General features: G+C 67.9%; 1 protein-coding gene across 5 annotated transcripts; it reads left to right on the forward strand.

Annotated features, from left to right (window-relative positions):
* Window positions 1-112: 112 nt before the first annotated feature.
* Window positions 113-27,987, forward strand: INF2 (inverted formin 2). Of its 5 annotated transcripts, XM_057543789.1 has the most exons (24): window positions 507-866; window positions 12,065-12,464; window positions 13,771-13,886; window positions 13,953-14,112; window positions 14,595-14,628; window positions 15,544-15,685; window positions 16,347-16,488; window positions 16,704-17,369; window positions 17,804-17,949; window positions 18,028-18,089; window positions 18,764-18,866; window positions 19,003-19,088; window positions 19,648-19,748; window positions 20,262-20,332; window positions 20,422-20,529; window positions 20,845-20,915; window positions 21,891-22,011; window positions 22,422-22,586; window positions 22,746-22,851; window positions 23,024-23,185; window positions 23,809-23,989; window positions 24,110-24,453; window positions 24,889-24,945; window positions 27,746-27,987. In XM_057543789.1, the coding sequence occupies exons 2-23, from the start codon at window positions 12,074-12,076 to the stop codon at window positions 24,942-24,944; spliced, it is 3,534 nt and encodes a 1,177-aa protein (XP_057399772.1). In that variant the 5' UTR covers window positions 507-866; window positions 12,065-12,073; the 3' UTR covers window position 24,945; window positions 27,746-27,987. The 5 variants fall into 5 exon arrangements, with proteins under 5 accessions (XP_057399774.1, XP_057399773.1, XP_057399775.1 ...); XM_057543791.1 differs by lacking the exons at window positions 24,889-24,945; window positions 27,746-27,987 and adding an exon at window positions 113-341 and having other exon boundaries at window positions 493-866; window positions 23,028-23,185; window positions 24,110-24,287; XM_057543792.1 differs by having other exon boundaries at window positions 451-866; window positions 23,809-24,453.

Here is a 27,987-nt window from a genome sequence, read left to right on the forward strand (position 1 = left end):
AATTGTCAATGTTTTACAGATGGGGGAACTGCGGCTCGGCAGTGCACGTCAAGCCCGAGCCTGAGGTTCAAGCCCGAGCCTGAGGTCACACCCTAACCGTGCAGGACCCTCAGGCCTGCTGCCTGCACCACCCAGCAGGGTCCAGGCTGCCCAGAGACCACCCAGACCCCGTCTCTGCTGGGGATCAGGGAGCACTGCTGGAAGGGGTCCACACCGTCCGGCCCGGTTGATCGGGACACTCTCCATCCCGGAAGACCCGGAAGACCAGTCTCCCATGAGGGAGCCTCAGGCGTCAGGACGTGCGATCGGCGGGCCCAAGGGGGGCTCCCACTCGGGGCGCAGTGAGTGGACCTGCAGGGGGTTTGTGGGGGGAGGAGGAGCAGTGGAGCCCAGGGAGGGGGCGGGCAGTGAGGGCTGAGGCGGGGAGACCACTTCCAGATGTTTCCCAGGACGCCCCCACCCCTTCCCCGCTCTGTGTGTCTCACCCCCCAGCGCCACCCCGGCCCACGAACAGCGACACTGGCAGGGCCGGGAACGAGTCGAGCCGCGGCGGAGGCGGGCCGGGTATTTATAGACGCGGGGAGATTCCCTCGGCGCCCCAGCCCGCCGGGCAGGAGTGGGCGGGGCCTCTCCCGGGACCCCCACCGCAGACTCCGCCCCCGGCTGCCGCCCGCTCCCCACGTGGCCGCCGGCGGGCGGGGCTGGGCGGTGCCTCTTCTTCCTCCCGCGCGCCCAGCGGAGCCGGAGCTCGAGCTGTGCGGAGCCCCGCTGTGCGCCGGCGGTCCGCGGTTCCTGACCCGGCTCCTGACCCGCCGCGGACCGAGCGCTGGCCTAATATACCCGCCCTCCGCCGCCGTCCCCTCCCGGTAAGTCCGCGCCCTCTGGGCCGGCCAGGAGCCGCGGGGAAACTGAGTCCGGGCCGTGGGGGCGCTTGGGGCCGGGGAGTGGGGTTGGGGGAGCGGCGCGTGCGCCCGGGGTGGCGGCCAGCAGCCCCGCGGCGCAGGGCGGCGGGATCCCGGCGCCCGGGCGGGGACCCCGCGGCGCCCCGGCCCCGCCGGCTCGCGCCCCACCCCGGACTGCCGGCCCCGGCGCGGAGACGCCGCCCGAGCGCGCGCTGCCCTCGAGTGGTGGGCCGAGGGTCGGCCGGGCCTCCGCCGTGCCCGGTGCCGGCAGAATTTACCCGCCTCACGGCTACTACACCCTGATTATGAATCAGCCACAGTTGGGGAAATAAACTTCAACTTCGCGTCCGCCGCCCCGGTGGCACCACAAGGCATGCGGCGGCCTGCGGCCCCGCCTGGGCTGCTGGGTCTGTAGCCGCCTGGATGCGGGTGGGCGCACACGGGGCCCTGGCACCCCCATAGGCAGGCCTTGGGGGAGCGAGCCCCGTCACCGCTCTGGGTTTCTCCAGAATGGGGCTGGCAGTCTGGCCCTGTGCTCCTCCGGTCCCACTTCTGGGCCCCTTTCCTGGGGAGGAACCCGAGGGTGGCCATAGCCTCAGGAGGGACTCCGTGCTTCCACCAACCCTGGGGGCTCCTGGGGAGACACGAAGGGAGACTGTCTGCCTGGCCTCCTGAGCCTCTGTGACCCAGGGCCCCAGGCTGCGTGGTGGCCGGCCTCAGTTGTGACCGCAGCTTTAGTGCCCCACCCCAGCTGGACACACACACCAGGAGTCAGAGCACCTAAGGTGGCCATGACCCTGCCCCAGCTGGGAATCAGGAACAAGGCCAGAGGTCAGGCGCACCCATGAAGGAGCTGGAGTTGGGAAGTCCCCTCCCCACCAGCCCCGCCCCCTTCTCCCTCTGGCAGTGGGAACGGGCCAGGACTCTGGCCTTCTCTGGGCCTCTGTCTCCCCACCTGCACCCTGAAGGGTGGGGACAGTTGCTCAGGCGTGAACCTCCTCTGTCGCCCAGCAGTGAAGGAGCTGGGGACCCAGAACAAAGCCCCAGACCCCGTCATGGTGCTTCCCAGGGTGGCGGGCTTTGGGTAGTGCACGCCGCAGCTCTCTCGTAGCAGCTGTGGATGGGCGTTTGGTTCCAGGTCTGGAGTCTGAGACTTCACACTGTCCCCACCCCTTTGCAGGCCGGCATCAACTTTCTGCTCAAAGAGCCAGGTTGGTGCGGTAGGCCCGTCCCGACCGCTGCCCAGGCCCACCCTCCCGTCTCTTCCACAAGAGTTCCCGGCCCCCAGCTCAGGGCTGACAGGTCATCGGGGCGGGTGGGCAGGTGGGGGGGGGCACTGCCAGGGGACGTGAACCCAGGTGACCGGGTGGGGCTGCCCGTCCCGTGACCCATCCAGGCCGCAAGTCCGTTGAGGCTCTGCTCCTTGGCGGCAAAGAGTTAACCGTCAGGTGGGGGCCCCCGCTTTGTGGAGGTGCTGACAGGCTGTCGCAGCTAATTGCACACACTTCACATTTGGGACCTGGAAGCTGTACCCTGAATAGATTCCGTTTGCCTTTCATCAAAGTGCAGTTGTTTTCCAGGTTGGAAAAGTTAGTGGTTTGTGGGACTGCAGGAGGGATGGATGGTAACTGGATGACGATGGGGCACCGCCCTGGGTGCAGGTGTGACCAGCTGGCCCGGCTTGGACCCTGGCGGGGGGCTTTCCCTGAGGTGAGCTCGAGCCCCTGGCTTTTGAGGGCACCCAGAGGCCAAGTCCCCCCACGGTCTGAGGGTCTGTGGGCTGAATGAATGAAGGAGAGGAGGACCGAGTGAACTAGCCCGCCACGTTCCCACCGTGATCTCTGACCCTCACGCCGTCCCTGGGTAAGGGTGGGTCCTGGGATTCATGTCTGTTTCACGGGAAGAGGAGACTGAGACACGGGGTGGTTGGGTGACAGAACCAGTGCTGCCCTCCTGGCAAGAGATGTCTGTAAAGCCCCTACTGTGTGCGTCAGCGCTCATGCTCCCCTCACCGCTGTGGTGGCCAGAGCGTGGCATCCACCACTCTGGGCACGCGGGAGGTGCTGCCCCGGGGGCCGGGGGAGAACTGGCCGGCCCCCGGGGAGCACTTGGAGGCCAGGGCTGTCCCCCTGCCCCTCATCACCGCCGCAGTTCCCACGGGAAGAGCAAGCACGTGGGTGCAGCAGCCTCTGGGTTCCAGGCCTGATGCCCTAGGAGTTAGGAGAGCTTTGTCCTGGCCAAGCAGCGCCCCCTGCCCCTGGCCCCCAATGCGGGGAGGGGGTGCCGGCGCACCCTCAGGGCGCCCACCTGTGTGAGTGCAGAGCAGAGCAGCCAGCACAGACAGACAGCTGCCCGGGAGCCCGGGAGCCGCCGGCCCATCAGGGCAGTGGACCCTCCTGGCAGTGGCCGGGGGTGGGAGGGGCGGAAGCAGTCGCGGGTGCGTGAGTGACGAAAAAGCCCCTCTCCCTGAGCTGTCTAAAACAGAAGGGCAAAGGGCCGAGGCCGCTTTCCTCTTCCGCCTGCCCTTCCTGCCCCATCGCAGCCCCCTCCCCCGCTGCAGCTTTCCCAGCTGCGCCTCCTGGGTGCCCTGGGCAGGGGCCCCTGCTCACGGGCTGCCAGAGCACCCTCCGCCCCCCCCATCCTGTGAGCTGGGCCCAGTGGGAAGGGAGGGGGAGGGAGGGGCAGGGCGGACTGGAGGACCGCCGGCTCCCACGAGGTCGTGCCTGGGCCCACCCGATCGGGAAGGCGGAGGCCTCCCTGGGAAGGGGGGCAAGGCCAGCGCTGCTGGAGGCCCGGCCGGCCGGGGCCATTGAGCGTGGCCCTCCATGGGCGGGAGGCACACGCCTGGGGAGGTGCAGGCTGTTTCTGCTTCCTGTTCTGCAGCTGGTGCCACCGAGGCCTAGCATCGAAGGGGGCACTGCGGCGGGAGGGGGCACTGCGGCGGGAGGGGGCCAGGGCGGGGGCGGGCCGGGCGGCCCACTCGGGCCGCACCACAGCGCTGGGCCGTGGTTTCCCCGCGTTACCTCTGAGACCCCGCTCGGCTGTGTGAGCAGAGGCCGGCCCCGGCCCCCCGCTGTGCCAGACACTGCCGGTCCCCCCACCCCACACGCGTGCACGCAGTCCCAGCAGACCCGGCTGGTGGGGCGGGGCTTCTCCGTCCCTGAGCCTGGCCTTGGTCCTCGCCGAGCGCTGGTGGGTGTGGGCGTGCGTGCCAGCACGGGCCCTGCGCAGCTGGGTGAGAGCGCCTCAGTCTCCCCGTCCGGCCTGCTCCCGGCCCTCTGGGGCCCTGGGGTGTGGCCTCAGTGTGCAGCCTGCCTCTGCCACCATCCATGTCCCCGAGCCCACGTCCCCATTTCTGCTCCAAGTATGTACAGCTCGGCACTGCCGCCGGCACGCCGCAGCCGGGAAGCAGACATCTGCCCTTCACCCAGCCCCAGGGTGGGGAGGGGGTGCTGCCCGCCCCCCTTCCCGGCCTGGCTCCGCCGCCCCCCACGCACAGGCGCGAGCGGCCTGAGAACGCCAGCCCCGCGTGCCCAGATCGGATGCTGCGCTCTGGGGACATCCATGGCCCCTGCCTGGTGTTTCCGGCCTATCCACCCAGGGGCTGGGCCAGGCCGTGCAGATGGAGGCAGAGCAGTCGGGGCTGCCTGTGGAAGGTGGCAGAGTGATGGGAGGGACGGCCGGGACACAGGCCCAGGGGTAGGACCTAGGAGGTCACCTCTGAGAGGAGGAGGGGAGCCGCCTGGGAGGGGCCTTAATGGCCAGGCAGGGCTGGCGCCTGTGCAGATGGTACTGGCCCAGCCAACCCACGGTCCCTGGACGACATTCTGGCCGTTTTGCAGATGAGAAAACCAAGTCCAGGATGGGCCTGGCCCCTCGGTGCCTGGCAAGGAACAGCACACAGCATCTGTGCCCGATGCCCAGGATCCCACTTGCCCGGTAGCGCCAGGCTCCTGGCGCCGGCCCTCCGGGGCGGGTGGCCCGGGGATGCTGAGCCGGGGCTGCAGAAGAGGCACGCTCCGTTCCAGCTCGGTGTCGGCCACGGCAGCCTGGCCGAGGCGACGTCACGCGCAGTGGACTGTTAGGCAGCGGGGCACAACACTGCCTGGCAGTAATGGGCCCGCTTTGCAGATGGCATCCGTGGCTCTGTCGGCAGACTGGGGTGGGGAGGTGGCACCGACATGCTCATGCCTGTGAGAGGACAGAATCCAGGGCCCAGCAAGTCCTGTGTGTTGCCCAAGGGGCACGGCCGGTCAGCAGCAGAGCCTGGTCTCAGCTAGAACCTGAGCGGTCCCCTGCCCCCAGGCCCCGGCTGCAGCCCTTGGCAGTGCCAGGCTGCGCAGGCTGGGCCCCTCCCCGCCACAATCTGCTGCTTTGTTCTCCCTACTCTGGGCAGGCAGCCTGGAATGGGGATGCAAGACAGGCGGGGGTGGGTGGGGGTGGGGGCCCCCTGGGGCAGGCGGTGGGTGGCCTTCACGTCCCACCCCAAGGCCCTGAGGCCTAGACAAGTACAGGGCGATCAGGGCCTGAAGCTGGCCTACCCCTTCCCTTCCCTGGACACCGAGGGTCCTCCTCCCTGCTGGGAGAGGCCTTTCCTGAGGGCAGCAGGGGGCCGGGGGGAGGGACACGGGGCTTCCTGGAGGAGGCTGCTTGGGGCTCTGTCTGCTCTTGGGGGAGAGAACCCACGCGGAGGGGACGCTGGTGGCGAGCCTGAGGGCTGCGTGCGGCCCAGCGGAGCCCTACGGGTGGAAGCTGTGGCCAGACGCCCCCTTGCCACCCGCGGGGCCACCAAGTTCCTCGCCCTCGCTCACTCCCTAACCGCGGGTCTGCACGCATCACTTCCCTCAAGTGTTCGTTGTCAGAGCTGACTCAGCTCCAGAAGGCGGCAGTGGCCTCTGTCACCGTTGGCCCCTGAGCCGCTCCCCTCCCTCCCGGCCTGGGATCCCCCAGAACCTGGACCAGAGCCCTGAGACTGGCAGATGTGGCCCGGCCCTCTGGGAGCTCCCCATTGGCTCTGCTTGTGTGCAACTGGGGAGGCCGAGGCCCAGCGACCAGGTGACAGCGGGAGGCGAGGACAGACCCGGTTCCTGTGAGCCTGCAGGGCAGGTGGAAGCGAAAGCCTGGCTTCCTGGTGTGGGCGCCTCCACCCTTCCTGTCCTCTCCCTGCACCCGAGCTGGCCCATCCCCAGGGAATGGGGCTCCCAGATCACCCCCAGCCCCTTCCCAGAAGCCCAGACACCCACAGTGCCCAGCTCAGGGCTGCACTGCGGGGACCCTCCTCCCAGTGAGCCCGGGGTAGGGCAGCACCACCCACCCCCCTCCGGCAGGCGTTCCCTGTTCACCGGAGTCAGTTCCCTGCACCAGGGCCCCCCTGTGTGGCTCCCACCAGCTTCTACTCCTAGCGAGGAGGGTGTGAGCAGGCCATGTCGGTCGTGACTCCAACCTGCTCCAGATCCTTGGGCACAGTGGGCCGCCCGGGCCCCCGGCCCTTCTCCACTAGCTAACCGTACAGGAGACCCAGCTCCCAGGTCCGTCCCTTCACCCCTGGTGACCTGAGCTGGGGGTGGACCTGCTCTAAGCCCAGCTCCCTCTGTGAGATGCTGCTGGTCTCCTGCCGTCTTGCTTGCTCTGTCCCTTTATGATTATGAAAATGACCACATTCGCCGTGGGTGCATCACCTCTTGGTGTTCGGCGCGTGTCTTGCGCGACACGTCACAGTTCACGTGGTCGGGATGCCACACAGTGCGCCTGGCATCCTGGTTGTCATCTCTGGGTTTTAATTTGGTGCTGCTGCGAATGTCTTGGCGCGCACCCACCTCCCAGCGGGCCCCTCTGTCCCGCCGCTGGATGCAGTGAGGGCTCCGGAGGCAGGGGCCTCACACCCCATCCTGGAGACGGCAGGTGGGGCGGGCAGGAGGGCTCCTTGGACGGGAGACGGGCCAGGGAACCGTGAGGACCCTGCGCACTCCACGCCCAGGGACGGGCAGGCGATGGGTGGACACCCAGTCCCTTCCCCGAGGCCCACTGTGCACAGGACCCCCTACCTGGGATGAGCCCACACGAGGTCACCCACACAGTTGAGTCGAGGCACCCTGAGGGCTCGGGGCCTGGCGAAGATGACACAGAGGCGCCAAGATTCTGGAAAGGAGGGGTAACGAGGTCATGGCAGGGCAGCCTCAGCTCCCCCTCCTACCCAGCAGGGCCCGGGCTGCCCCTGAGCTCCAGGGAGCTGCCGGGAATGTAATCCAAGAGTTGCCAGGCAGTGGAAAAATTTGGGTTCTTGTAGGAGCTAAAAATACAGTGTGGCAGCCCCTGCCTCCCAGTTCCGGAACCCCCCTCCTGCCGTTTTACGCCCACCCCGGGGGAAGACAAGCTAACTCTTTGCACCCGCCCCCGCCCTCGCTGGCTCTGGGCCCAGAAGCACCCCAGCCCCTTTGCTGATGCTGGCAGGGCTACCCCAAAGCTGTCTCCCCAGCCTCAGGCAGCCGGTCCCCCTCACCGGCGCCTTCCTTAGCCCTGGCCCCCGCCCCGGCCCCAGAGTCCCTCCGCCTGCCCTTGCAGGGATTGAGGAACAGAAGGCCTCACCCACCTCCACGAGGTGCCAAGTGCTTAGCCCGGAGTCTGGGCTTCCCCACCCTACCACGCTGCTCAAAGCCCGATGGACCCGTGCAGGGCCTCCCAGCAGCCGTGCCCAGGACACAGCTCAGTGCCCAGTGCCTGCCTGGACCGGCTCGCCCTCTCTGGCTCAGTTTCTCCATCTGCAGGGGCTGGTCTGGGAGGTCTGGGAGGCCAGCTTTGACCCTACCCCCGCCATACGCACACACTCAGTTTGACGACTGCCAAGCAGGGGCGGTGGCTTCCCGAGAGTCTGCACAGCTGCCCAGGCATGAGGGTGCCCAGGTGGAGGTGCCAGCGTCACCGTGTCAGGCTGGCCAGGTGCAGGAGGAGAGCCAGATGGCATCTGCGTGGGCTGGGCGAGTGCCCATGAGCAGGACACCCAGATCGGTGGGCTGACCCTAGGAAAGCTCAGAGGAGACCCTACCTTCTGGAGTTCCCGTCCTAAGGGGAAGGCGTGACCCCGTCCAAGTGGAAACCCCACGTTAATGGAAGAAAAAAGGTGAACGTTAAAGATCCACGGGCAACATCTCACTAATGTCAGAGCCTCAGGGTCTCCCTCTGCAAAGGGTCACTGCCCCTGTAGTTTTGGTGCAGGGGTGGGGTGAACTGCTTGGAGGACAGATGGGGGTGCTTCAGCGCCCCGACCCTTCAGTTGCCAAGGGACGGGGGCTGGCCTGAGCCACTTGAACTTGGACCCCTGGGAGCCCCAGGTGGTCGTGCTCTTCTTAAGTCTGCCGTGCTGGCTGCAAAAAAAGGTCTGCCATTCCAAATTCCTGTGCAGGCCCTGCCCTGGGCAGGCTGGCCACACCCCTCATCTGGGGGGGCCTGCAGAACTGGGAACACCTTCCTGAGCTTGGGGCCCTGCCCCCGCCCAGAGCAGGCCGGCCCCGCCCCGCCCTGGCGAGACTAAGCTGGGGTGGGCCAGGGCTGAGCAGAGCCTGAGGGCAGAGAGGCAGGCAGCCACGGACAGGGTGACAAGAGCCGGGAGAGCCCTGCGCGCTCGCTCTGCCCACTGGGTCCAGCTTCTGCACGGAAACCCACTGCAGCCCCCTGAGACACTTGACAGACGGAGAACAGAGGGGCAGAGTAACTTCCCTGGGCGCACAGCCGGTGAGCCCGGGAAGCGGGCACCAGCCTCCCACCACGCTCCCTCCCGCGCAGTGTCCCGGGTGTTGTCAGGAAGGGCCGTCCCCGCAGCCTGTGCTCCTGAGAGCAGTAGAGGTTGATTTCCTGCGGTGCTCCCTTTGGAAGTGCTCGGCCACCACCCAGACGGGAGCAGGCAAAGGCTGTTTATTCCAGGCTGCTGCAGCCAGGGAGTCTGCGGGCTGCTTACTACAGATGTGGAACGTTACATACGCACATACCCGTCTGCATACGTGTTATGTAATATATGTTAACATGGTAAAATATTTTCTGTGTACAGAAAGCTTCTTTACAGGAAAAAGGGGGCCTTGGTCATGATGGGGGCTGCGGGACTGGGGAAGCTGGACGGCCCGTAAGACGCGGGGCGCCCACGTGATGGCTGGGAGCACATCTGGTTTTCCCCAGCTGGTCCTCAGTTGGAAGCGAGGACAAAAACAATGGAAGGCATGGGTTACTGATCAAGTCCCGGCTGTGGGGTGATGTCACAGGGCGGTTGTAGAGCTTCCTGGGCTGTCACTAGAGCTAGAGGCCTGACTTCCTGCAGGTCTGGCGCAGAGGGCGCGGGCTGCTTCCTGTGATGGTGGCTGGGTGTCCAGGGCTGGTGGCCGCAGCTGTGGCTCAGAGCTCCGTGTTTGTAGATGATCTGGTCGTGGTCCATTTACGTCGTCAGTCTTTATCCTGAAAAGCAGTTGGAACATTTCTAGGAAGATGTCCTTGGCCCAGGGCCTGCCGGCCCCGGATGATGTTGGGCAGCCTGGTGGGTGTCACAGAGGGAGAAAAGCCGCCCCACCTAAGCCTCTGGGTCCCTAGCCAAGCTCGCTCTCCCAGCTGGATGCCCTGTGCTCACTGGGCCGCAGCCAGCCGAGCCCTGAGCACCTTCGCTGCCCCGCACGGCGCCTGGGGCAGAGCTCGGTGCCAGGGCACATGGCATAGGATCCTTCGTGGACCGGTGGCGGGCAGGGCTGGTCGCCTGCTGTGCTTCCCCTCCCGCAGACCCAGGGCTCCCACGTGGGGGGTCTTTCAGGACAGCAAGCCGGTGGGCCCGGGAACTGGGTGTGTACTGGGAGGACGGGGCAGCACCAGGAAGGGTGGTGCTGGTGACGTGGGCTGCCTCCGCATCCAGGGACCCCTGGGGCTCTTGGCTGGCGAGGACACGTGGAGGCCAGAGTGCTGGCCTGGGAGAGTTCGCACTCTGTCCACTCAGCCTGTGCCAAGCAGCCCGGGACTCGGGCCAGTGGAGGCGGGGCGGGAAGGGAGGGTCGGTTCTGGGTCCTCCTCAAGCAGCAGCACCCACGGCGGGTGGCAGTGTGTGCGGAGGTCCGTCTGCCGTGCTCTTCACGATGCTGGTGGGAGTGGCCCCCTCCCCTCCACTGAGAGGCTGCCTGGGAGGGACCAGGGCCACGGCTGGTACCGGGCAGTTCAGTGGTCAGCAGCGATGAGACGCCAGGAGAGTGTGAGGGGCAGCCGGTGGCAGGGCCCGGAATCGATGGGCCAAGGCAGCCGGAAGGTCCTGCGAATCTGGGTGAGTGCCTGGGCGCCTGAGGCGGCCGGGCCTGGGAGGGTGCAGTCCCGGGGAGGGCTCCGGGTTCTCCACCCGGCCTGGCCCAGCACAGGACCCAGGCTGCGGGGGCCCCTGGGGGAGGGCCGAGGAGCACCCCGCAGGCCCCTCGCCTCCCACCCCTCAGGATGCTGCCGGCAGCCCGACGCTGGTCCAGGTGAGGAAACAGGCTCGGCCGGGGTCTGCTGGGGAGGGTCCGAGCTGGGGGCGCTGCGGGTCAGCCCTCTCTCCCCCCAGCCAGACTGCTTCCCGGAAGGACCCCATGGGCCCCGCCGGGCAGGTGGGCAGGTGGAGGGTGAAGGGTGGGGGGAGGGTGCTGGACTCCTGGTGCAGACCCACTGCAGACAGAGGAGGGGCTGCTGAAACTCCAGGAGGCCTCTGGCTGTTCTCTGTGCTCCGGGCAGGCGGGGGCGAGGGGGGTGGTTCCGGAAGCTTGAGGGAGGATGCCCAAGACCCTCACCCAGGCGGAGGGGGAGCGGGACCTCCGAGAGTGACAGCAGCGAGCGCTGGGGACCGCGAGCCCCGCCGGGGACAGGCACCTGGGCTCTTGGCCCCCTTCAGCCTGTCTCCTGTGACCTCAGGCGGCCCCGCGGGTCTCCCCGCTAAATTGCCAGGGCAGCCCTTAGGGTGACGCTGCCCTGGCCATCCAGCATCTCGAGGGCCTCAGGCCGCCCTCTGGGGTCCAACCTCAGCTCTGCCGTTTCCATCCATGGGGCCATGGGCACGTCATCTGCTTTCCCTGGGTGCCGCCTCCGTGTCCCCTCCTGTGAAGTGGGGGCGTAGGAGGCCAGGGTCGGGGCGGGCAGTGCTGACACCAGGCCCTGGGCATGAGGCACAGTGGTGTTGCCGTGCCCTGCCCCTGAGGCCTCCCTCCACGCTGCCCTTCTCACACGCTAAATATAAGACCAAGCCATACATGGTGGCAGAAGAGCCTGGACTGCCCCTGACCTCTGGGGGCCGGTCCCAGGGTCTGTGGTTGGGGACAGCGTCACAGCCCGGGGCCCCAGGGAGGGGGCTCGCTGGGTGTGATGACGACACAGAGGCACAGCCCGCCTGTCCCGCTGTTCTGCTTTGGGAAGGGCACGTCTGGGGGTCATTCTGGGCTGGGCCACACCCTCGGCCTCCGGGGGATGTTCTCTGGGCAGCGATCATACCTCCTGCGGCATCCGGGTCAGTCTCCGAGAGCCACAGGCCTGGGGGACACTGGTCCTCCACTGCACGCAGGTTGACAGAGTGAGGCCCACAGAAACTGGGGCCTGGCAGGGCTGCTCCCCACAGGGCCCTGGTCTTGCCCAGAATTGGGTGGGCGGTGGACATGACCCTCGAGTCAGCCCCCCTCCCCAGGCACATTCCCGATGCTGTGGGCAGGCTAGAAATGACCAGGGTCTGGAGTTGTCCCCGCCCACCCTATTGTCCGCATCTGATTCTGTCCGCTGGGCAGGGGAAGCACCCTGGGGGACAAGGGAGCCCCGGAGACGCCGTTTCTGCCGCCTGATCACCGCTGGGTCAGTGGTATTCCTGCCAGTGTAGCCTTCTGGGGTCCTGGTGCCTTCAGCGAGGACAGCGGTGCTGCCTCCTCGGTTGCCATGATGATTGAGACAGGGGTGGGTGTAAGCAGAGCCTGGCACAGGGGAAGCCAGGGGGCAGTGGCAGCCCTGGTGGGACGAGGGTTTGCCAGTAGTGTGTCCCCCGGGCAGGCCTGGGCATCAGCAAGAAACGCAGTGAGTCCCCAGTTGGCAGGTGGAGGCTCGGAGCAGGGGACGTTGCCTCCACTGAGCAGCCAGGGGCCAAGCTGGGCCGTGGCTCCCCTCCGGGCTGACACCCCTCTCCTCTGGCCCCGCAGTTCAGCAAGATGTCGGTGAAGGAGGGCACGCAGCGCAAGTGGGCAGCGCTGAAGGAGAAGCTGGGGCCTCAGGACTCGGACCCCACGGAGGCCAACCTGGAGAGCGCTGAGCCCGAGCTGTGCATCCGGCTCCTGCAGATGCCCTCCGTGGTCAACTACTCGGGGCTGCGCAAGCGGCTGGAGAGCAGCGACGGTGGCTGGATGGTGCAGTTCCTGGAGCTGAGCGGCTTGGACCTCCTGCTCGAGGCCCTGGCGCGCCTGTCGGGCCGCGGCGTGGCCCGCATCGCCGACGCCCTGCTGCAGCTCACCTGCATCAGTTGCGTGCGCGCCGTCATGAACTCCCAGGAGGGCATCCAGTACATCCTCAGCAACCAGGCCTACGTGCGCCAGCTCTCCCAGGGTGAGGCTCCGGGCTGGGAAAGGCGGTGGGAGGGCTGGGGCACAGGAAGAGAGAGCTTGGCCTGGCAGCCAGGGAGGACTTCCTGGAGGAGGAACCAGTTTCCCATCTTCCCAAGTCTGAAGCCTCCAGGTCACCTTGGAGCTGTGAACTTCTACCAGCTGCACCTAGTTGCCCCCTCTGTTCTGTGACTTTGCCCGGCTTTTCCACCTAGCCCTGTGCTCGTTTGGGCCCTGCCCCCTCCCCAGTCTCTGGCCTCCGGGCCCCTGTCCACACCGTGGCAGCTGGAGTCACCTGGGTCAGAAACACACGTGCACCTGAGGGGCCCGCTTCCACTCCGCCTGGCTCCGAGCTCCTCGGCCGTAGCCAGGCCTCAGCCCTTCAGGTCTGCGGCCCCTGCCAGTGACACCATCCTCCACCTCCACGCCCCCTCCCTGCCCCCATCCCTGCTCTGGCCACCTGGGGCTTTTCCTTCCCCAGCTGCCGGCCCCCAGTCTCCACCCCCTGCTCAGGCTGCTGTGCCCTCGTGTGCCTGCCAAGTCCTGCCCGCCCTTCAAGTTCTGGCTCACTGTCACCTCTTTTAGGAAGTCTCCCCGGACTGCAGCCAGACTTAGTCCTCAACCCTCGGGTGCGACCGCAAGTGGCCCTTGGTGGACAGTGGCCCCTGCGTGCTCTTTGCCTGCCAGGCTGTGCTGCTCCCACTGATGCGTGGGGCTCCGGGGCGGGCAGGGCCCGTGAGGGGGAGCGAACCAGAGGCCACCCGGCCCAGGCCCGGCTGTTGCCGTCTGTGGAGTCCTTTGTGCCTTAGTCTCAGCAGGGCCGGCCGAGAGACACCCCCAAAACTTTCCCAGCTCCGGGAATGCAGTGGGAGGCAGGGGTGCATGGGGACAAGGAGGCATCGCAGGCTGTGTCTGCCGTAAACACAGTTGGTCTAAGTTTGGAGAAAACACGGGCTCAGCCCTGGGAGGGCTGCCAATGTTGGCCTTGGGCCCGGAGCCCTCAGAGACCCCCCCCTTAGACCTGAGGGCCAGCGGGAGTCGACCCCGGGTGACTGGAGCTGTGCCTGCCCCCACACCTCTCCCCGTGGCCCTGGGGACGGTCAGCGCGTCTGGAGAGGCCAGCGCCTGATGTGGGCGGTGGGCCAATACAGGGCGCCCCCTGGCCTCTGCCAGCCAGGCACTTGGCAGCTAAAGTGTGGGAGCCCGGGGTGGGCGGTGGGCACAGGCGGGGGAAGGGCGGGACTGGGAGGAGGAGGACCCCGGGCTGGGGGGTCGGTGGGCCCCCCTGAGAGGCCCCCTGCCCTTGGCAGCTCTGGACACATCCAACGTGATGGTCAAGAAGCAGGTGCTGGAGCTGCTAGCGGCCCTGTGCGTCTACTCACCGGAGGGCCACGCCCTGACCCTGGACGCCCTGGACCATTACAAGGTGAGCGCTGGGTGGCTGGCGCCTGGGTGGGGCCTGGGGGCGCACTGACCCCTGCCCACCCTGCAGACGGTGTGCAGCCAGCAGTACCGCTTCAGCATCATCATGAACGAGCTCTCGGACAGCGACAACGTGCCCTACGTGGCCACCCTGCTCAGCGTGGTCAACGCCATCATCCTGGGCCCCGAGGACGTCCGTGCCCGCGCCCAGCTGCGCAGCGAGTTCATTGGTAACCCTGCCCGGACCTCCACCACTGGGCCCCTGGCCACCCAGCCCGCGCTGCCCCCTTCTGGGGAGACGCCCCATGCCCTCCACTCCAGGGCCCCAGAGACAGGCTCTGCATGGGCCTGGGAAGCCTCCTGCCCCCACCTGCTCCCTTCGGTGGGCCCAGGGCCTCAGGACCCCTGGGTGTTAGCCCTGGAGGGCTCTCTGGGCAAGGCTGCTGGGCAGTGGAGGGAGGTGGGTCCTCTGACGTCCAGTTCCAGCCCTGCTGGCTGTGCCAGTGACCGTTTACTGGGGACCACTGTGCGTCCAGTGTGGTCTCCCCCGAGAGCCCTGTATCCCCGGTGTCCCGAGGGAACGGGCCGGGTGCTTCGGGTGGTAGGAGTGAGCCCAGGGAAAGGGTGGAGGTGAAGGTGTCAAAGATGCGAGTGGCCCAGGGTGGGCGGCCCGGGCAGCGCCTGTGAGGCTCACCCGCCTGTCCGCTCCCAGGGCTGCAGCTGCTGGACGCTCTGACGCGGCTACGGTGAGTCCCCACTCTGCTCCCCGGAGCCAGGGCCCCCTCCCCCCGGGCCCCAGGCAGCACCTCCAGATGGGCAGGGAGGGGGCTTCCTGGAGTAGCCCCACCCCTCCTGGGGCCAGGTCCCAGGGAGGACCCAGCTTGCCATCCCTAGCGCTGCTGGACAGGCCACTCTGCAGAATTTCCCGCCCAGGGTCTCGGGAGCTGCCCCGAGAAACTAAGTTACCAGGTAGGGTACAGGACGCCCACTTAAACTGGATTGTAGGTAGACAACAGATCGCTTTGTTAGTGTAAGTGTGTCCCACTTATTGCACGGACGTACTTGTGCTAAATACCGTCCAGCGTTTATCTGAAATTCAAATTTAAATGCATATCTAGAAACCCGTGTAGCTGAGAACCCCGTCCCAGGCCTTATCAGGACCACTCTCCAGGGTGGGGCCTCCGCCCCCAGGGAAGTGGGCAAGGGGCAACCCCAGGAGCAGGAGCCCTAGCTGGTGCGACTGGTGCTGCGCTGGCCTCGGGCAGAGGTCTGCTGGGCGCTGAGGGTGCGGCTCGTTGGCCAGGCTGAGGACAGGCCTGTGCTGGGCTCAGTGAACGCACAGCCCCCCGCTCAGGCCAGAGCCCCGCGCCTGATCGCAGAGGCCGGGTGGACCCCTCGGGGGCGGCCTTGGTGCCGCTCTCCAGCACCCAGAGGAGGGCCTGCCCTCCCTACTGTGCCCGCCGCAGCACGGCCCCTCCATCTCTCCCTGCGAGTGTGAGAACACGCGCTTGCCGGCCCGACAGACCACGCTGCCCCCGGCCACGGCGGCCACCTACAGGCCGCGGGCCCTGCTTGGGGTTGTCTGCACGCCTGTCCCGGGGGGGAAGCTGGGGGAGCAGCCCGCTGAGCCCGCCCGTGCCCCACCCACCCTCCCGCCTCAGAGACCTGGAGGACGAGGACCTGCTAATCCAGCTGGAGGCCTTCAGGGAGGCCAAGGCCGAGGACGAGGAGGAACTGCTGCGGGTCTTCGGGGGCATCGACATCAACAGCCACCAGGAGGTCTTCGCCTCCCTCTTCCACAAGGTGGGCCGGGGCCGGGGCAGCCCCTCCCGGGACTGTCTTGGGGGAGGGGCCGGTGGGCTCAGGGCTCGGAAGTGGCCTCCTGTCCTGCCCTGGGCACACCCTGCCCTGCTGGGGCCGGGGGGCGCCACATCTGTAGCTGAGGGGGCTGGGGGGCTGGAGCCCGCTGCCTGGGGCCGGCTCTGGTCTGTCCCCCGCCAGAGCCAGGGCCCCAGGACGCAGGAGGACAGGCTAGGCTGCGCTGTCCTGGGCCCAGCCGCCCGGCCACCGTGAGGGGTACCCAGGGGACTTTGGGACCAGCGAGAGTCGGGGGGCCGGGTTCTGGTCCAGCTCAGCCCCTCCCTTCACCGAACCCAGCAGCTCTCAGCCAGGGGCCAGTGTCCCCAGGGGCGTCCAGAAACATCTGGAGACGTCTGGGGTGGTCACAACTGAGCAGGGGTGCTGCTGGCTTCGAGTGGGTGGAGACCAGGGATGCGGCTGAACGTCCCGCGGGGCACGGACCGCCCGCACACGGTGCCCCGACCCCAGGTGTCACAGCGTGCCCGTCAGGGAACCCTGACTCAGGCGCCTCGCCAGGGCCCCCGTGGGGCGTAGAGGGGTGACCGGGTGGGCACTCCTGGCGAGGCGATGGCTGTGACCCCTGCTCCTCGCCCACCCCGCCCAGGTGAGCTGCTCCCCAGCGTCTGCCCACCTGCTGTCTGTGCTGCAGGGCCTCCTGCATCTGGAGCCCACCGTCCGCTCCAGCCAGCTGCTCTGGGAGGCCCTGGAGAGCCTGGTGAACCGGGCTGTGCTCCTGGCCAGTGACAGTGAGTGGGTGGGATGGGGCGGGGGAGGGGGAGGGGGCCCCGTGCCCTTAGCCCCCGCCCGCGTCCCCCTCCCTGACCCCAGCCTGGTGGGCAGACACTGGGTTCTTAGCCTGTGGGGGGAGGGGGCCAGCCTCGGTCCTTAACCCGCCCCTGCCCGAGGGCGGGGCTGCACCTTTCCGGATGCCCCTACCCTGACCTGGATGTCCCCACCCCAGCCCAGGAGTGCGCCCTGGAGGAGATGGTCGAGCGGCTCCTGTCCTTCAAGGGGTGGCCCCGCCCGCGCTCCCTGGACAAGGCCCACAAGGGCGTCCAGGTCAACCTGGGCCAGAGTCAAAGGGGCAGCTCCCCCCAGAACGCCGGTGCCCCGCCGGTGGGGGTCGGGGGCCAGCAGCCAGCGGCAGCCCTCGCTGGCCGGCACGTCGCCAGCGTCCAGGGCGAGAGTGGCAGGATGGCCCCACAGCCCACAGCTCCGGAGCAGCTGGAGCCCACCCCGCCCCCAGCTGCACCCCCCCTCCCTGGCACCGCAACCTGGCCCCCGCCCCCGCCCCCGCCCCCGCCGCCTCCTCCACCCCCGCCCCTGCCAAGCCTGGGGGCCGCGTTCCCCTCACCCCCACCTCCCCCACTGCCTGGCCCTAGTGGGACCATACCCCCCCCGCCTCCACTCCCAGGCCTGGGGTGCCCGCCCCCGCCCCCGCCCCCGCCCCCGCCCCCGCCGGACACCTCCAGGCCCCCTGCAGCGGGCGGCGCGGAGGAGATCATCGTGGCCCACGTGGGCCACAGCCTGGGCTCCGCCTGGGTCCCCAGCCACCGGCGGGTGCAGCCCCCCACCCTGCGCATGAAGAAGCTGAATTGGCAGAAGCTGCCGTCCACCGTGGTCCGAGGTGAGTCCAAGCCCCCAGGTGGCTTCCCTCTGAGGGCAGGGGCTCGGCTGCCATGGGGGGCAGCCGGGGCAGGAACAGGTCAGGGGGCACCTCTAAGGCCCCTCTCCTCCCACAGCTGCAGGCCAGTGTGTGTCTCTGATGCTGCCCAGGGGCTGAGGGTGCTGATGGCTCAGAGAAGGTCAAGGCTAAGGCTGGCTGGCGGCCAGGTCACCTGCCAGCCTGGACGCAGGCCCCCCATGCAGCCACACCCACATACGTGGCATGACAGCAGCTGGAGGGTTTCCTTTGCCAGGCATTTATTAAGTGCCTGCTGTATGCTTGCCCTGGGCTGGGCCCCAGGCAGGGCATCCCTGCCAGCCCTCCAAGGCCCGGGCCAGCTGCACCCCAGACTCCCGGGGTGGGTGTGAGCCTGACCAGCGGCCCCTTGCCCGCAGAGCGCAGCTCCATGTGGGCGTCACTGAGCAGCCCGGACGCTGAGGTGGTGGAGCCTGACTTCTCCAGCCTCGAGCGGCTCTTCTCCTTCCCCGTGGCCAAGCCCAAGGAACAAGCAGTGGCCCCAGCCAGGAAGGAGCCCAAGGAGGTAGGGAGGGGACCGGGGCTTAGACAGGGCTCCGTGGCCGCCCTCCAGGTACTGACGGGTCACGGATCACTTTTCCAGATCACTTTTCTGGACTCCAAGAAGAGCCTGAGCCTCAACATCTTCCTGAAGCAGTTTAAATGGTGAGCTGCGGGGATCTGAGAGCAGCTGGTGTCGCAGAGCCGGCCCCTCCCGCACAGCCCCGGTCAGACTCCCAGGCCCCGCCTGACCCGGCCCCCCATCTTGGGCTCAGCAGTGCCCTCTGCAGGCCACCCTGGGAAGTTCACATCCCATCCCTGGGGCTAGAGACAGCGGGGGTAATAGCCACAGAGGACCCCAGCTGGGGGCTCTGGAGACCACCAGTCCAGACTCCCTGGGGAAAATGAGACCCAGAGAGTGGTGGGGACCCCATAAGTCACAGACAGGCGGTGGCCAAGCCAGGCCGAGGACCTGGCCCAGGCTCCCAGCCCTTGAGTCCTTCCCTGCAGCAGGTGTCCTGCCCGGGAGCTCACTGAGTACCGCTGAGCCATCCCGCCTGTGTCCTGAGCAGCCCCCTGGAAGGAGGAGGAAGAGGGTGCTCTGGCAGATGGGGAGTGTTCTATTCAGCCCCCAGCCTCATTACTGTGTGACCCCGGGCAGGTGGCTTGCCTTCTCTGTGCCCCGCAGCCCTGGCCCCTGCGATCTCCTAGGTGTGGGAGGCAACCCGGGTATGACCAGCAGAGGTGTCGTGGGCCAAAGGCCGTCCCAGGCTGGCAGGGTCCCGAGGAGGCCAAGTGGGGTGCCTCGTGTGACCACCCCCATCCTCTCACCCCGCCAGCTCCAACGAGGAGCTCACCGCTATGATCCGGGCTGGGGACACCAGCAAGTTTGACGTGGAGGTCCTCAGGCAGCTCCTCAAGCTCCTCCCCGAGAAGCACGAGGTAAGTGGGCCCGAGAGGTGTGTGTCGGGGCACCCAAGGGGCCTGCAGCTCCACCCAGAGCTGCGCCCGGGGAGCGGGCGCCTCAGCGAGCCGCCGCAGGGCTCCTGGGTGAGCACGCGTGGGCCTCCTATTGCAGATTGAAAACCTGCGCTCCTTCACAGAGGATCGGGCCAGGCTGGCCAGCGCTGACCAGTTCTACCTACTCCTGCTGGGCATCCCCTGGTGAGCTCGGCAGCCCCGGACCCGAGGGCCTGCCCGCGGGGGGTGGGGGTGGGGATTGAGGGCGGGAGCTGGGCCCAGACCCAGAGGAGAGAGCAGGGCTGTGTAGACCCGTCCCCAGGGTTCCATGAAGAGCAGTACAGATATCACTGGTGCTACCCCCAACCGTGGGGCCCTTCGAGGGGACCCTGTGGGCCGGGGCCTTTCTCCAGGCCAGCGACGGCATTGGGGGTGGGCAGTGGGCAGGGCTGTGTGGCCTCCAGCAGGCAGGCCCAGGCCCCCTATGTGACCCCCGGGAACGCCCCTGTTCTAGGAGGGAGGGGTGCCCCACAGGGGAGCGACTGCCCTCATCTTCGGCAGCCGGGGGCTTGTCCAGAGCACCCTTCCTGGGCCCACCCCAGTCCTGCTGAATCCCACCTGGGGCCTGGCCCGGGAAGGTGCGTGCTGAACAGGGCCAAGCCGTGGGACCACCCCCCACCAGCTCTGTGCCGAGAGGACCCTGCGGGCCCAGGGCAGGTGGGTGGGGGCCCCCGGTCCCTGAGCTCCTGCTCTGCCGCCCCAGCTACCAGCTCCGGGTCGAGTGCATGCTGCTGTGCGAGGGTACGGCCGTTGTGCTGGACATGGTGCGGCCCAAGGCCCAGCTGCTGCTCGCCGCCTGCGAGAGTGAGTGGGGCACCAGGCTGGGGGTGGGCAGGCCCTGGAGGGCGCCCCTCGGGCCGCAGAGGCGCCTGGGGGTGCCAACCTTCCCCTCCCTGTAGACCACCGCCCCATCTTGAAGCCTGAGCCGTGCACGCCTGCACGCGTGCCCATGCCGACACACGTACGTGCACACACACGCACACCGCTTTCCCTGAGCGAGGAGTCCCGGGCAGGGACACGGACGGGCCTGACGACCGAGGCGTGGCTCGGTTCCGCTGGGGTCGCACGCCGGGCGGGGATGTCCCCTGTCGTCTTGGCCACAGACCTGAGAGCCAGGGTGGCTGCAGGTTCCAGAAGGTTCCCCTCAGTGTCCTCGCGCCCAGAACGGGGGCAGTGGTCACCTGCCCCCTTGTCGCTCCTGCTTCCCGAGCCTCCAGGCTTGCTTTCGGTCAGGGTTCCGCTGCCCTGCCCCCTCCCTCGTGCCCTGGAGCCTAGCGGGGAGGCGGGGGCAGGCAGTGAAGGGACGCCATCCTGCAGGCCTGCTCGCCAGCCACCGGCTGCCCGTCTTCTGCCTGCTGATCCTGAAAATCGGGAACTTCCTCAACTACGTGAGTGGGCAGCGCACAGCCCGCCCTTGCTCCCTGATCCCCGCCTGGCCCCGGGCCCCGGCCAAGAGGCTCCCTTGCCGCCCTCGCAGGGCGGACACACCGGGGACGCTGACGGCTTCAGGATGAGCACGCTGCCGAAGCTCGCGGAGACCAAGGCCCAGCAGAGCCGCGTCACGCTGCTGCACCACGTGCTGCAGGTGCCCGCGGGCCCGGGGGGCCTTCAGGAGGGTGCCCACGCCCCACTCTGCCCGCAGCCCCTCTGGGCTCCCATTCGAGCCCCTGGTCTCCCCTTCACACCGCTGCACCCCCCGCAGTCCTCACCCACTCCAACTGGCCTCCGTCCCTCCCCAGACCCCAAGGAGAGCGAAACTGGCGGAATCCGGCCAGGCCCGAGGGGAGGCCTTGGAGGCCCAGGGTGCCGAGGGCTTTCTGAGGGCCGTGAACCACAGCTACTGAGGGTGGGGGGTTGCAGGGTGGCCTTAGCGGGTCTCACCGGACACGTCGTGTTGCAGGAGGTGGAGGAGAGCCACCCGGACCTCCTGCAGCTGCCCCAGGACTTGGAGCTGCCCTCCCGAGCGGCAGGGTAGGTACCTCCTGCCCTGCCCCCCACTGCCCGCTCCCCAGCCAGTGGGGCAGCTGGACTAGGCTGGGTCGCACGCTGCGGCGCCACCCCGGGCCCCCAGGATCTGCTGCCTGATAGACACTCGCTCTCACCCTGGGCAAGACCTCGTGTCCACCGTGGCCTGTGCCCGTGTGGCCTAGAGGAAGAAACTGAGGCCTAGGATGACGGGGAGCGACCTGGCTACGGTCACGCCGGGAGCTGGCCTGACACGCTCTCTTTACGAGGTTAACCTTCAAGACAAGGCCGTGCCACCCCATGGTACAAGGAGGGAAACTGAGGCCTGGGGAAGCAGGGCCGGGTCCATGGGGTCACATAGCCCAGGTGCAGCTCTGGGAGGGCAGCCTGGGCCATCCGCCTCCAGGGTCCACACTCCCAGCACAGGCCCTGCCCAGCACCACGCCACCGTGGAAGGTCCTCTGGTCCTGGGGCTGCTGAGCCTTGTGGAGGGTCAGGCAAGGAGGACAGGCTGATCCGCAGGGGTTACTGTCCTAACGCCACAGGCGCAGCACCTTCTAGGGTGGGCCCTTCATCCCGACACCACTCAGCCCACCTGAAAGCTCTGACGAGTTTCTGGCAGCCAATGGGCGTGCAGTCCGGGGTCCCACTGTCCCTGAGGGTGTGCAGTCCGGGGGTCCCACTGTCCCTGAGGCTGTGCAGTCTGGGGTCCCCGCTGTCCCTGAGGCTGTGCAGTCCTGGGGTCCCCACTGTCCCTGAGGCTGTGCAGTCCTGGGGTCCCCACTGTCCCTGAGGGTGTGCAGTCCTGGGGTCCCCACTGTCCCTGAGGGTGTGCAGTCCGGGGGTCCCCGCTGTCCCTGAGGCTCTGCAGTCCGGGGGTCCCCACTGTCCCTGAGGGTGTGCAGTCCTGGGGTCCCCGCTGTCCCAGCAAGCCTGGACACCAGCTGTCACCTGACCTTACCGGCCCTCTGACACCTTCAGGATAAACCTTGAGATCATCCACTCGGAGTGCAGCGCTAACCTGAAGAAGCTTCTGGAGATGGAACGGAAGGTGTCTTCCTCCATCCCGGAGGTGCAGGAGCAGTACTCCCAACGCCTCCAGGCAAGTGCTGGGCGGGTGGGGCCCTGGGCAGGGAGCAGCTGCCCGGTGGTCTCTGGGGAGGTGGGCCCCTCCGGCGTTGGGGAGTCTGCCAGGCCTGGGGTCTGTAAGGTAGGCTGGCGAGTCGGGCGGGGGGCAGGTGAGCGTGGGGAGGAGAGAGCCAGAGTGAGAGACCACCCCCCCTGGAGGGCGGCCCCCTGTTCCTGGTCCCTGATCCTGGGGCTGCAGTGCTCAGACCCTCGGTCCTGCTCAGAGACCACGATGCCTGCAGGGCCTGTGCCAGTGGCCATCCTCCTGCGGCCATGGGCCCCACCCCGCCCTCCCTGGGGCTGCAGCCTGGGCATCTCCCTGTGACAGCAGGCGGTGCCCTGCGTGGGCCCCTCCGGGCCATGACCCTGCCCCTGTGCCTGCAGGCCAGCATCACGGCCTCCCAGGAGGTGGAGGAGGTATTCCAGGCCATCAAGCAGAAGCAGCTGGAGCTGGCCGCCTACCTGTGTGAGGACGCCCAGCAGCTGTCCCTGGAGGACACGCTCAGCACCATGAAGGCCTTCCGGGACCTCTTCATCCGCACCCTGAAGGTGGGCCCCGCCGTTGCCGGGGAGGGCAGGCGGAGTGGGGGTGATGGAGGGCGGGGGTCACGGGCCGCGCCCTGAAGGTGGGCCCCCGCAGCTGCCGGGGAGGGCAGGCGGAATGGGGGTGATGGAGGGCCGGGGTCACGGGCCACGGCTGTCCCGCAGGAGAACAAGGACCGGAAGGAACAGGCGGCCAGGGCTGAGAGGAGGAGGCAGCAGCTGGCGCAGGAGGAGGAGGCCCGGAGGCTGCGGGGCGAGGACGGGAAGCCTGGTGAGGCCGGGCCTGGGGCAGCAGGGACAGGCCACAGGGGGGCGGGGCACCGGGTCTGGGCCGTGGCCACTCCTCCTTCCTTGCAAGTCTGGCAGCACTACATCCCCTCCTCTGGGGTGAGTCCCCAGGTGGGCTCCAGGGACCCTCTGAGCCACGTCTCTGGGTTTCTCAGTCAGGCAGGGAGGCGGGAAGCAGGAAGAGGTGTGTGTCATCGACGCCTTGCTGGCTGACATCAGGAAGGGCTTCCAGCTGCGCAAGACGGCCCGTGGCCGAGGGGACACCGAGGTGGCCAGCAGGGCGGCTGCCGCAGACCCCCCAAGGAGCAAGGCACCTGGTGAGACCCTCCCCCACCTCCCCGTCACCATTTGCTTCCCGCCACCCCCGCGCTATGCCATCCTTGCAGCCCAGCGCCTCCCTTCCTCCGAGAAGCCCTCCTTGATTTCACAGGAGAGCCCGCTCCTCTCCCCTGCTGCCCTGAGATAAGGGCCAGCTCACCCCCATGATGCTTCCGCATGTCTCTGCTGCAAGAGGGCTCCCCGGCTGGTGTGACAGTCGTCCATCCAGCCCCCAGGCCGGCAGAAGAGTCGGGCCAATGGGCCCGCTGACAGATGCCCTGGGGCTCAGAGGGGCTCTGTGGTGGTGGAGGAGGCAGGCATGAGGCCCTGGGGTGGGACTCTCCACTCTTGAGGAGGCTGCCTTGGACTCCTTGGGGACTCTGGGGGCGGGGGTGACATGTGCCATCGCCTCGGAGCCCAGCGACCCCTGCTCTCCCCCACTGTGGACAGACCGTGGACATAAAGGCCCGGGCCTGCCCTGTGGGAACCCACAGTCGGCCACCAGGAAAAGCTTCCCGGGGAGGGGGCTTTGCAGGGTGGGTGGTATTCGACTTGGGCAGGCCCTGGGGATCGGGATCACTGAGGCACCCCTGCCCTCCGCTGATGTGTACTCCATCCACAGCGGCCACCAGGGACCCCGTGGGAGGCACCAGCCTGCCCACCTCTGAGTCTGGTCCCGACGCTGCAGCGGCCAAGGAGCCCCGCGGCTGGGCTCTCGTGGATGCCGCCCCCAGCAGCGCCCAGCCCACTGGAGACTCATCAGAGAAGGGTGGTCCTGGGTCCCTGGAGAGGCGTTCTTCCTGGTACGTGGATGCCAGTGATGTCCTGGCCACCGAGGACCCCCTGGGCCCCCAGCCCTCTGCAGGGGCCTGGCCATTGGTGCCGGGAGACACTCAGGCCCTGAAGCCCCTCAACTTCTCCAGTGACAAGCCCTCCACAGCAATGGGTTTGAGCCAAGACACCGAGGAACCCACGGCCCCTCCGGGCACCCGCCAGGCCGAGGCTGACACCACACGCGAGGGCGCGGAGGACGCAGGTGCCCACGGCCGCGGTGCTGGCCTCCCTGCTGCAGGCCGTGGCGGGGACGGAGACGAAGATGAGGAACGCACGGCCCCAGACTCCGCTCTGGACACCTCCCTGGACAGGTCCTTCTCCGAGGATGCCGTGACTGACTCGTCGGGCTCTGGCACCCTCCCCAGGGCCCAGGGCCGGACGTCAAAGGGCACGGGCAAGCGAAGGAAGAAGCGCCCCTCCAGGAGCCAGGAAGGTAACTTGGGGCTCCCCCGTCCCTCCTTGTACCCCGAGCAGGGGTACCGGGCGGGCGAGTCGGCAGGGCTCGGGGCATCGGCGTGTGGTTGGAGCTCATTCGTCACACGCCAGGGCCCTGGAGCTCTCCCTGCGGCCGGCCGCTGCCACCCGTTCCCCCCAGCGTGGGCGATTCCCGGGGCATCTCCGTGTCCTGCCAGAGAGGAGGTGGCGGCGCCTCTGCACCGGGAGGGGCAGCCTTGGGGGCCCCTCCCAGCCACCACACCTCTAACCCACTGGCCCCTGCCTTACGTAGGCCACGTCCAGCAGGGTGCGGCGCGGGGCCTGGGGTGCGGCTCTTTCGGCGTAGCGTCCACGCGGCCCCAGCCCCGGCTCTAAGTTCAGGGTCGCTCGTGAGGGGCGAGCTGTTGAGCGCGTTTCTTTTATTTGGAAGCAGAGGTTGACCTTGACCCTGACGATAATAAAACAAAAAGACTCTGTGTGATCCAGTAAGGTACGTACCAGCCTGGCGCTCAGCACTAACGGTGGCGGCAGAGGCAGGGCCCGCGCCCGGCCCTCCTGGGCACTAACCCAGCTCCCCAGCCCTCCAGCCGGCGTCCCCCGGGCCGCGGTGTGGGGCCCTCCCGGTGCCCGGCTTCCCCTCCCTCTCGGAGAAGGGCGGGAGCCGTGCCTCGCCTAGCTGGGGCAAGTGCGACCTCGGAGCCTCCGCCGGGCCGACGGGGTGGACGGGGCCAGCCGGGGTGCCCTCAGGGAGCAGGGCTCCAGGGCCTGGAGGGTGGGGACGGCGTGGCCCTCGGCCCGGCCGGGCAGGCTGAGGTCGCCCTGCCGGAGCCTCGTGCTAGCTCCCGACCCCCAGCCTTCACTTCCCCCGAGTCTGTCCACAGGGCACCTGGCCCTCCTCTGGCCCTGGCTCCAGCCACACGCATCCCCGGGGAGGCTGTGAGGGACAGGGAAGACCCTGGCGGCTGCTGCCAGGGACAGGCAGGCCACCGGCCCCTGTGGGGATGCACAGGAATCCTCTCCCTGGAGGCAGTGGGTCTGTGGGCACCTCCTGGGACCCCCGCGAGGGGGTGGGACAGTCAGGGTCTTTGACGAGGCTCACAGCTGCAACCAGAGTAACGGGCCTGGGTCCCACGGCGTCCCGGCCTGTGCTGTGGGCCGTGATCTGGTGCAGGGCCCCAGAGCCCTGCCCGGGTGGGAGCTCTGTAGGGGGGCGCCCTCGGGTCCTCACGCACCTCCTGCCCGATGTGCCCGGGGCTTGGACAGGGCATCGAGGTGAGGTCGGGCTGGTGCCAGAGCCCAGGGCAGGGGTTGGTCCAGTGCAGCTGTGACCTAGTTCATCCTCACTGCCGGGCTCAGCCTTCACCCTGCGCTCCGGGGGTTTGCCCCCCGGCGGTTCTGAGCTGGGCTCTCTGCTTTCACGAGGGCACCCGCCTGTCCCTCAGGGCCAGGATTTGTCCTTGCAGCCCCAGCTGCTGGCCCTAGGCGTGGGGGACGTTGGAGGGTGCAGTCTGTGGGTTTGGGACAGCGACCGTGTGTGGCCACTGTCTGGTGAGAGGTCGCTGTACCCAGAGCAGGGTCTGCGCTCCCCGAGTTCCCCCCTACCCCACCCGCGGCCAGGCCTGGGGCTCCCAGTCTGCAGGCTCGTGGGCCCCGTCATCCAGTGTTAGGACGGGAGGAAGAACCCCTACCCTCCTCGTCTCCCCAACTTCTCATTTGGAGAAGAACTTCAACTGGACAGAAAATTTGCAAGGAGGTCCCAGTGAACACCACCTACCCTGTACCCTGAAATTACAAAAATGTGGAAAACATAGGAGAATTGCTGACATCTGCTGCATTGCTCCCCCCACGCCCCGCAGCTTTACGGACCGATTTGAGAGTTGCTTATAGCCATCAGGATACTTTGTGCCGGGGTTTGTCCCCGGGGCGCCCAGGTCAGGGCTGTTCTCCCGCACACCCGGACGCCGAGCTGTCTTCACCTGCAGCCCCAGCCGGGGTGACCCCTGGCCCCAGTCCTCCTGTCGCAGTCGTTGCTTTGCTTTTCTGGAAACAAAGTCCTGCCCAGGACCACACGTCCATCCCCTTTTGCATAACACCGAAGACACGAAGTCACTTTGGAGGTGTCCTGTTTGTCCCCCACCTGGGTCCAGGTTGCGTTTAGGGCAGGAATCCTACACCCATGACGTGAGTCCTCCCCCAGAGCATTGCAGGAGGGGCTCAGGGGCCCGTTTGTCCCGGTGTCGGTGGCATTGACGCCGACCCAGACGTGTTATGGTGGTGATTCTGGCAGAGCCCCGCTGCACAAGTACTGTTTTCACTCTGATTAGTAAGCAGCCGGTGGGTGATGCCCGGGGTGACGGCTCCCAGTTTGCACCAGCATTTCTGTTCTGTCGTGCCTTCCACAAACTTCTCTTCTGCCATCTTTCAATCGTGCAAGTGTCGAGTGTGGGTGGTCTGTTCCGTCCTCCGTCCTGTGCCGCGATGCTCCCGTGGCCACGGGAAGAGTGGGAGGAGAGGCGTCAGGTTGCCTCCGCCGGCTCCCGCGGTCCTTTCCTGGGTGCAGCGCCACCCCAGCTCCCTCTGCCCGCCCCGCCCGGCCCGGGCCCGCCTGACTGTTCGTCCTGGGCCTGCGGCGGGGCTGGGACTGGAGCCATCGTGTGAGTGGCTCTGATCTCTGCTTCCGCCCCACTCGTTTTCCTGGCCCATCTCTTTTGAGCTCTGGTCCCCAGGCCCCACGCCGCCGCCTGGCTCCGGGGTGCTGTGGGAGCAGGGCACCTGGGGGGAACAGCCAGGCGAGGGCCCCCGGACTACAGAGCACGGAGGGCACTGGGTGGGCACAGGGCCGGCAGGGGGCAGGAGCCATAGGTGTAGGGCCCAGTGCCCTGAGGACGGAGCTGCAGAAAGACACGGCAGGAGACGTCCACATGAGGGGCCGCTGGGGAAGTGACTGGGGCCTCCAGGGAGAGCTGGTGACAGTGGGGACCTGTGAGCGTAGACGGAGTGAGACTCGGGGAGACCCCGCCTGCCTGGTGATGAAACGTGCTTTGTGAAACCCAGTCTGGACAGGTGGACGAGCCACCTTGCCAGGGGTCAGCTGGCACCTGCTTCCTGTGTGAGCCTCGCTGCTCCAGAGAAAGGGCCTGCGGTCAGAGTGGACCTGGGGACACGCGGTGCAGCCCACTGGGCAGGGGTCACCAGGGGGCAGCAGGAGCCTGGGGACCCGATGCGGGCCCCCTGCCACTGCCCACAGCAAGGCTGCTCCTGACCGAGTTCTTTCCTCTCCCTCCCCGCAGGCCTCAGGCCCCGGCCCAGAACCAAGTGAGAGGACCCGCAGCAGGACCGCTGGACGTGCTGCCGAGCAGGGCTCCTCCGGGGCCAGGCTGGGACCGGCCCCCGGGAAACCAAAACTCTGTGCCTTACCCAGCCAGTGCCGCGGTCTCCCGGAGCCCTGGCAGGGGCTTGTGGCTGGGACCCCAACGGGCACTGGGGCCCGGCCCCCCTGGCGCCTTCCTGGCCCGCCTGAATGCCCCCAGCC

Source organism: Balaenoptera acutorostrata, chromosome 3 (genome assembly GCF_949987535.1).
Source record: "Balaenoptera acutorostrata chromosome 3, mBalAcu1.1, whole genome shotgun sequence".
Lineage (NCBI taxonomy): Eukaryota > Metazoa > Chordata > Mammalia > Artiodactyla > Balaenopteridae > Balaenoptera > Balaenoptera acutorostrata.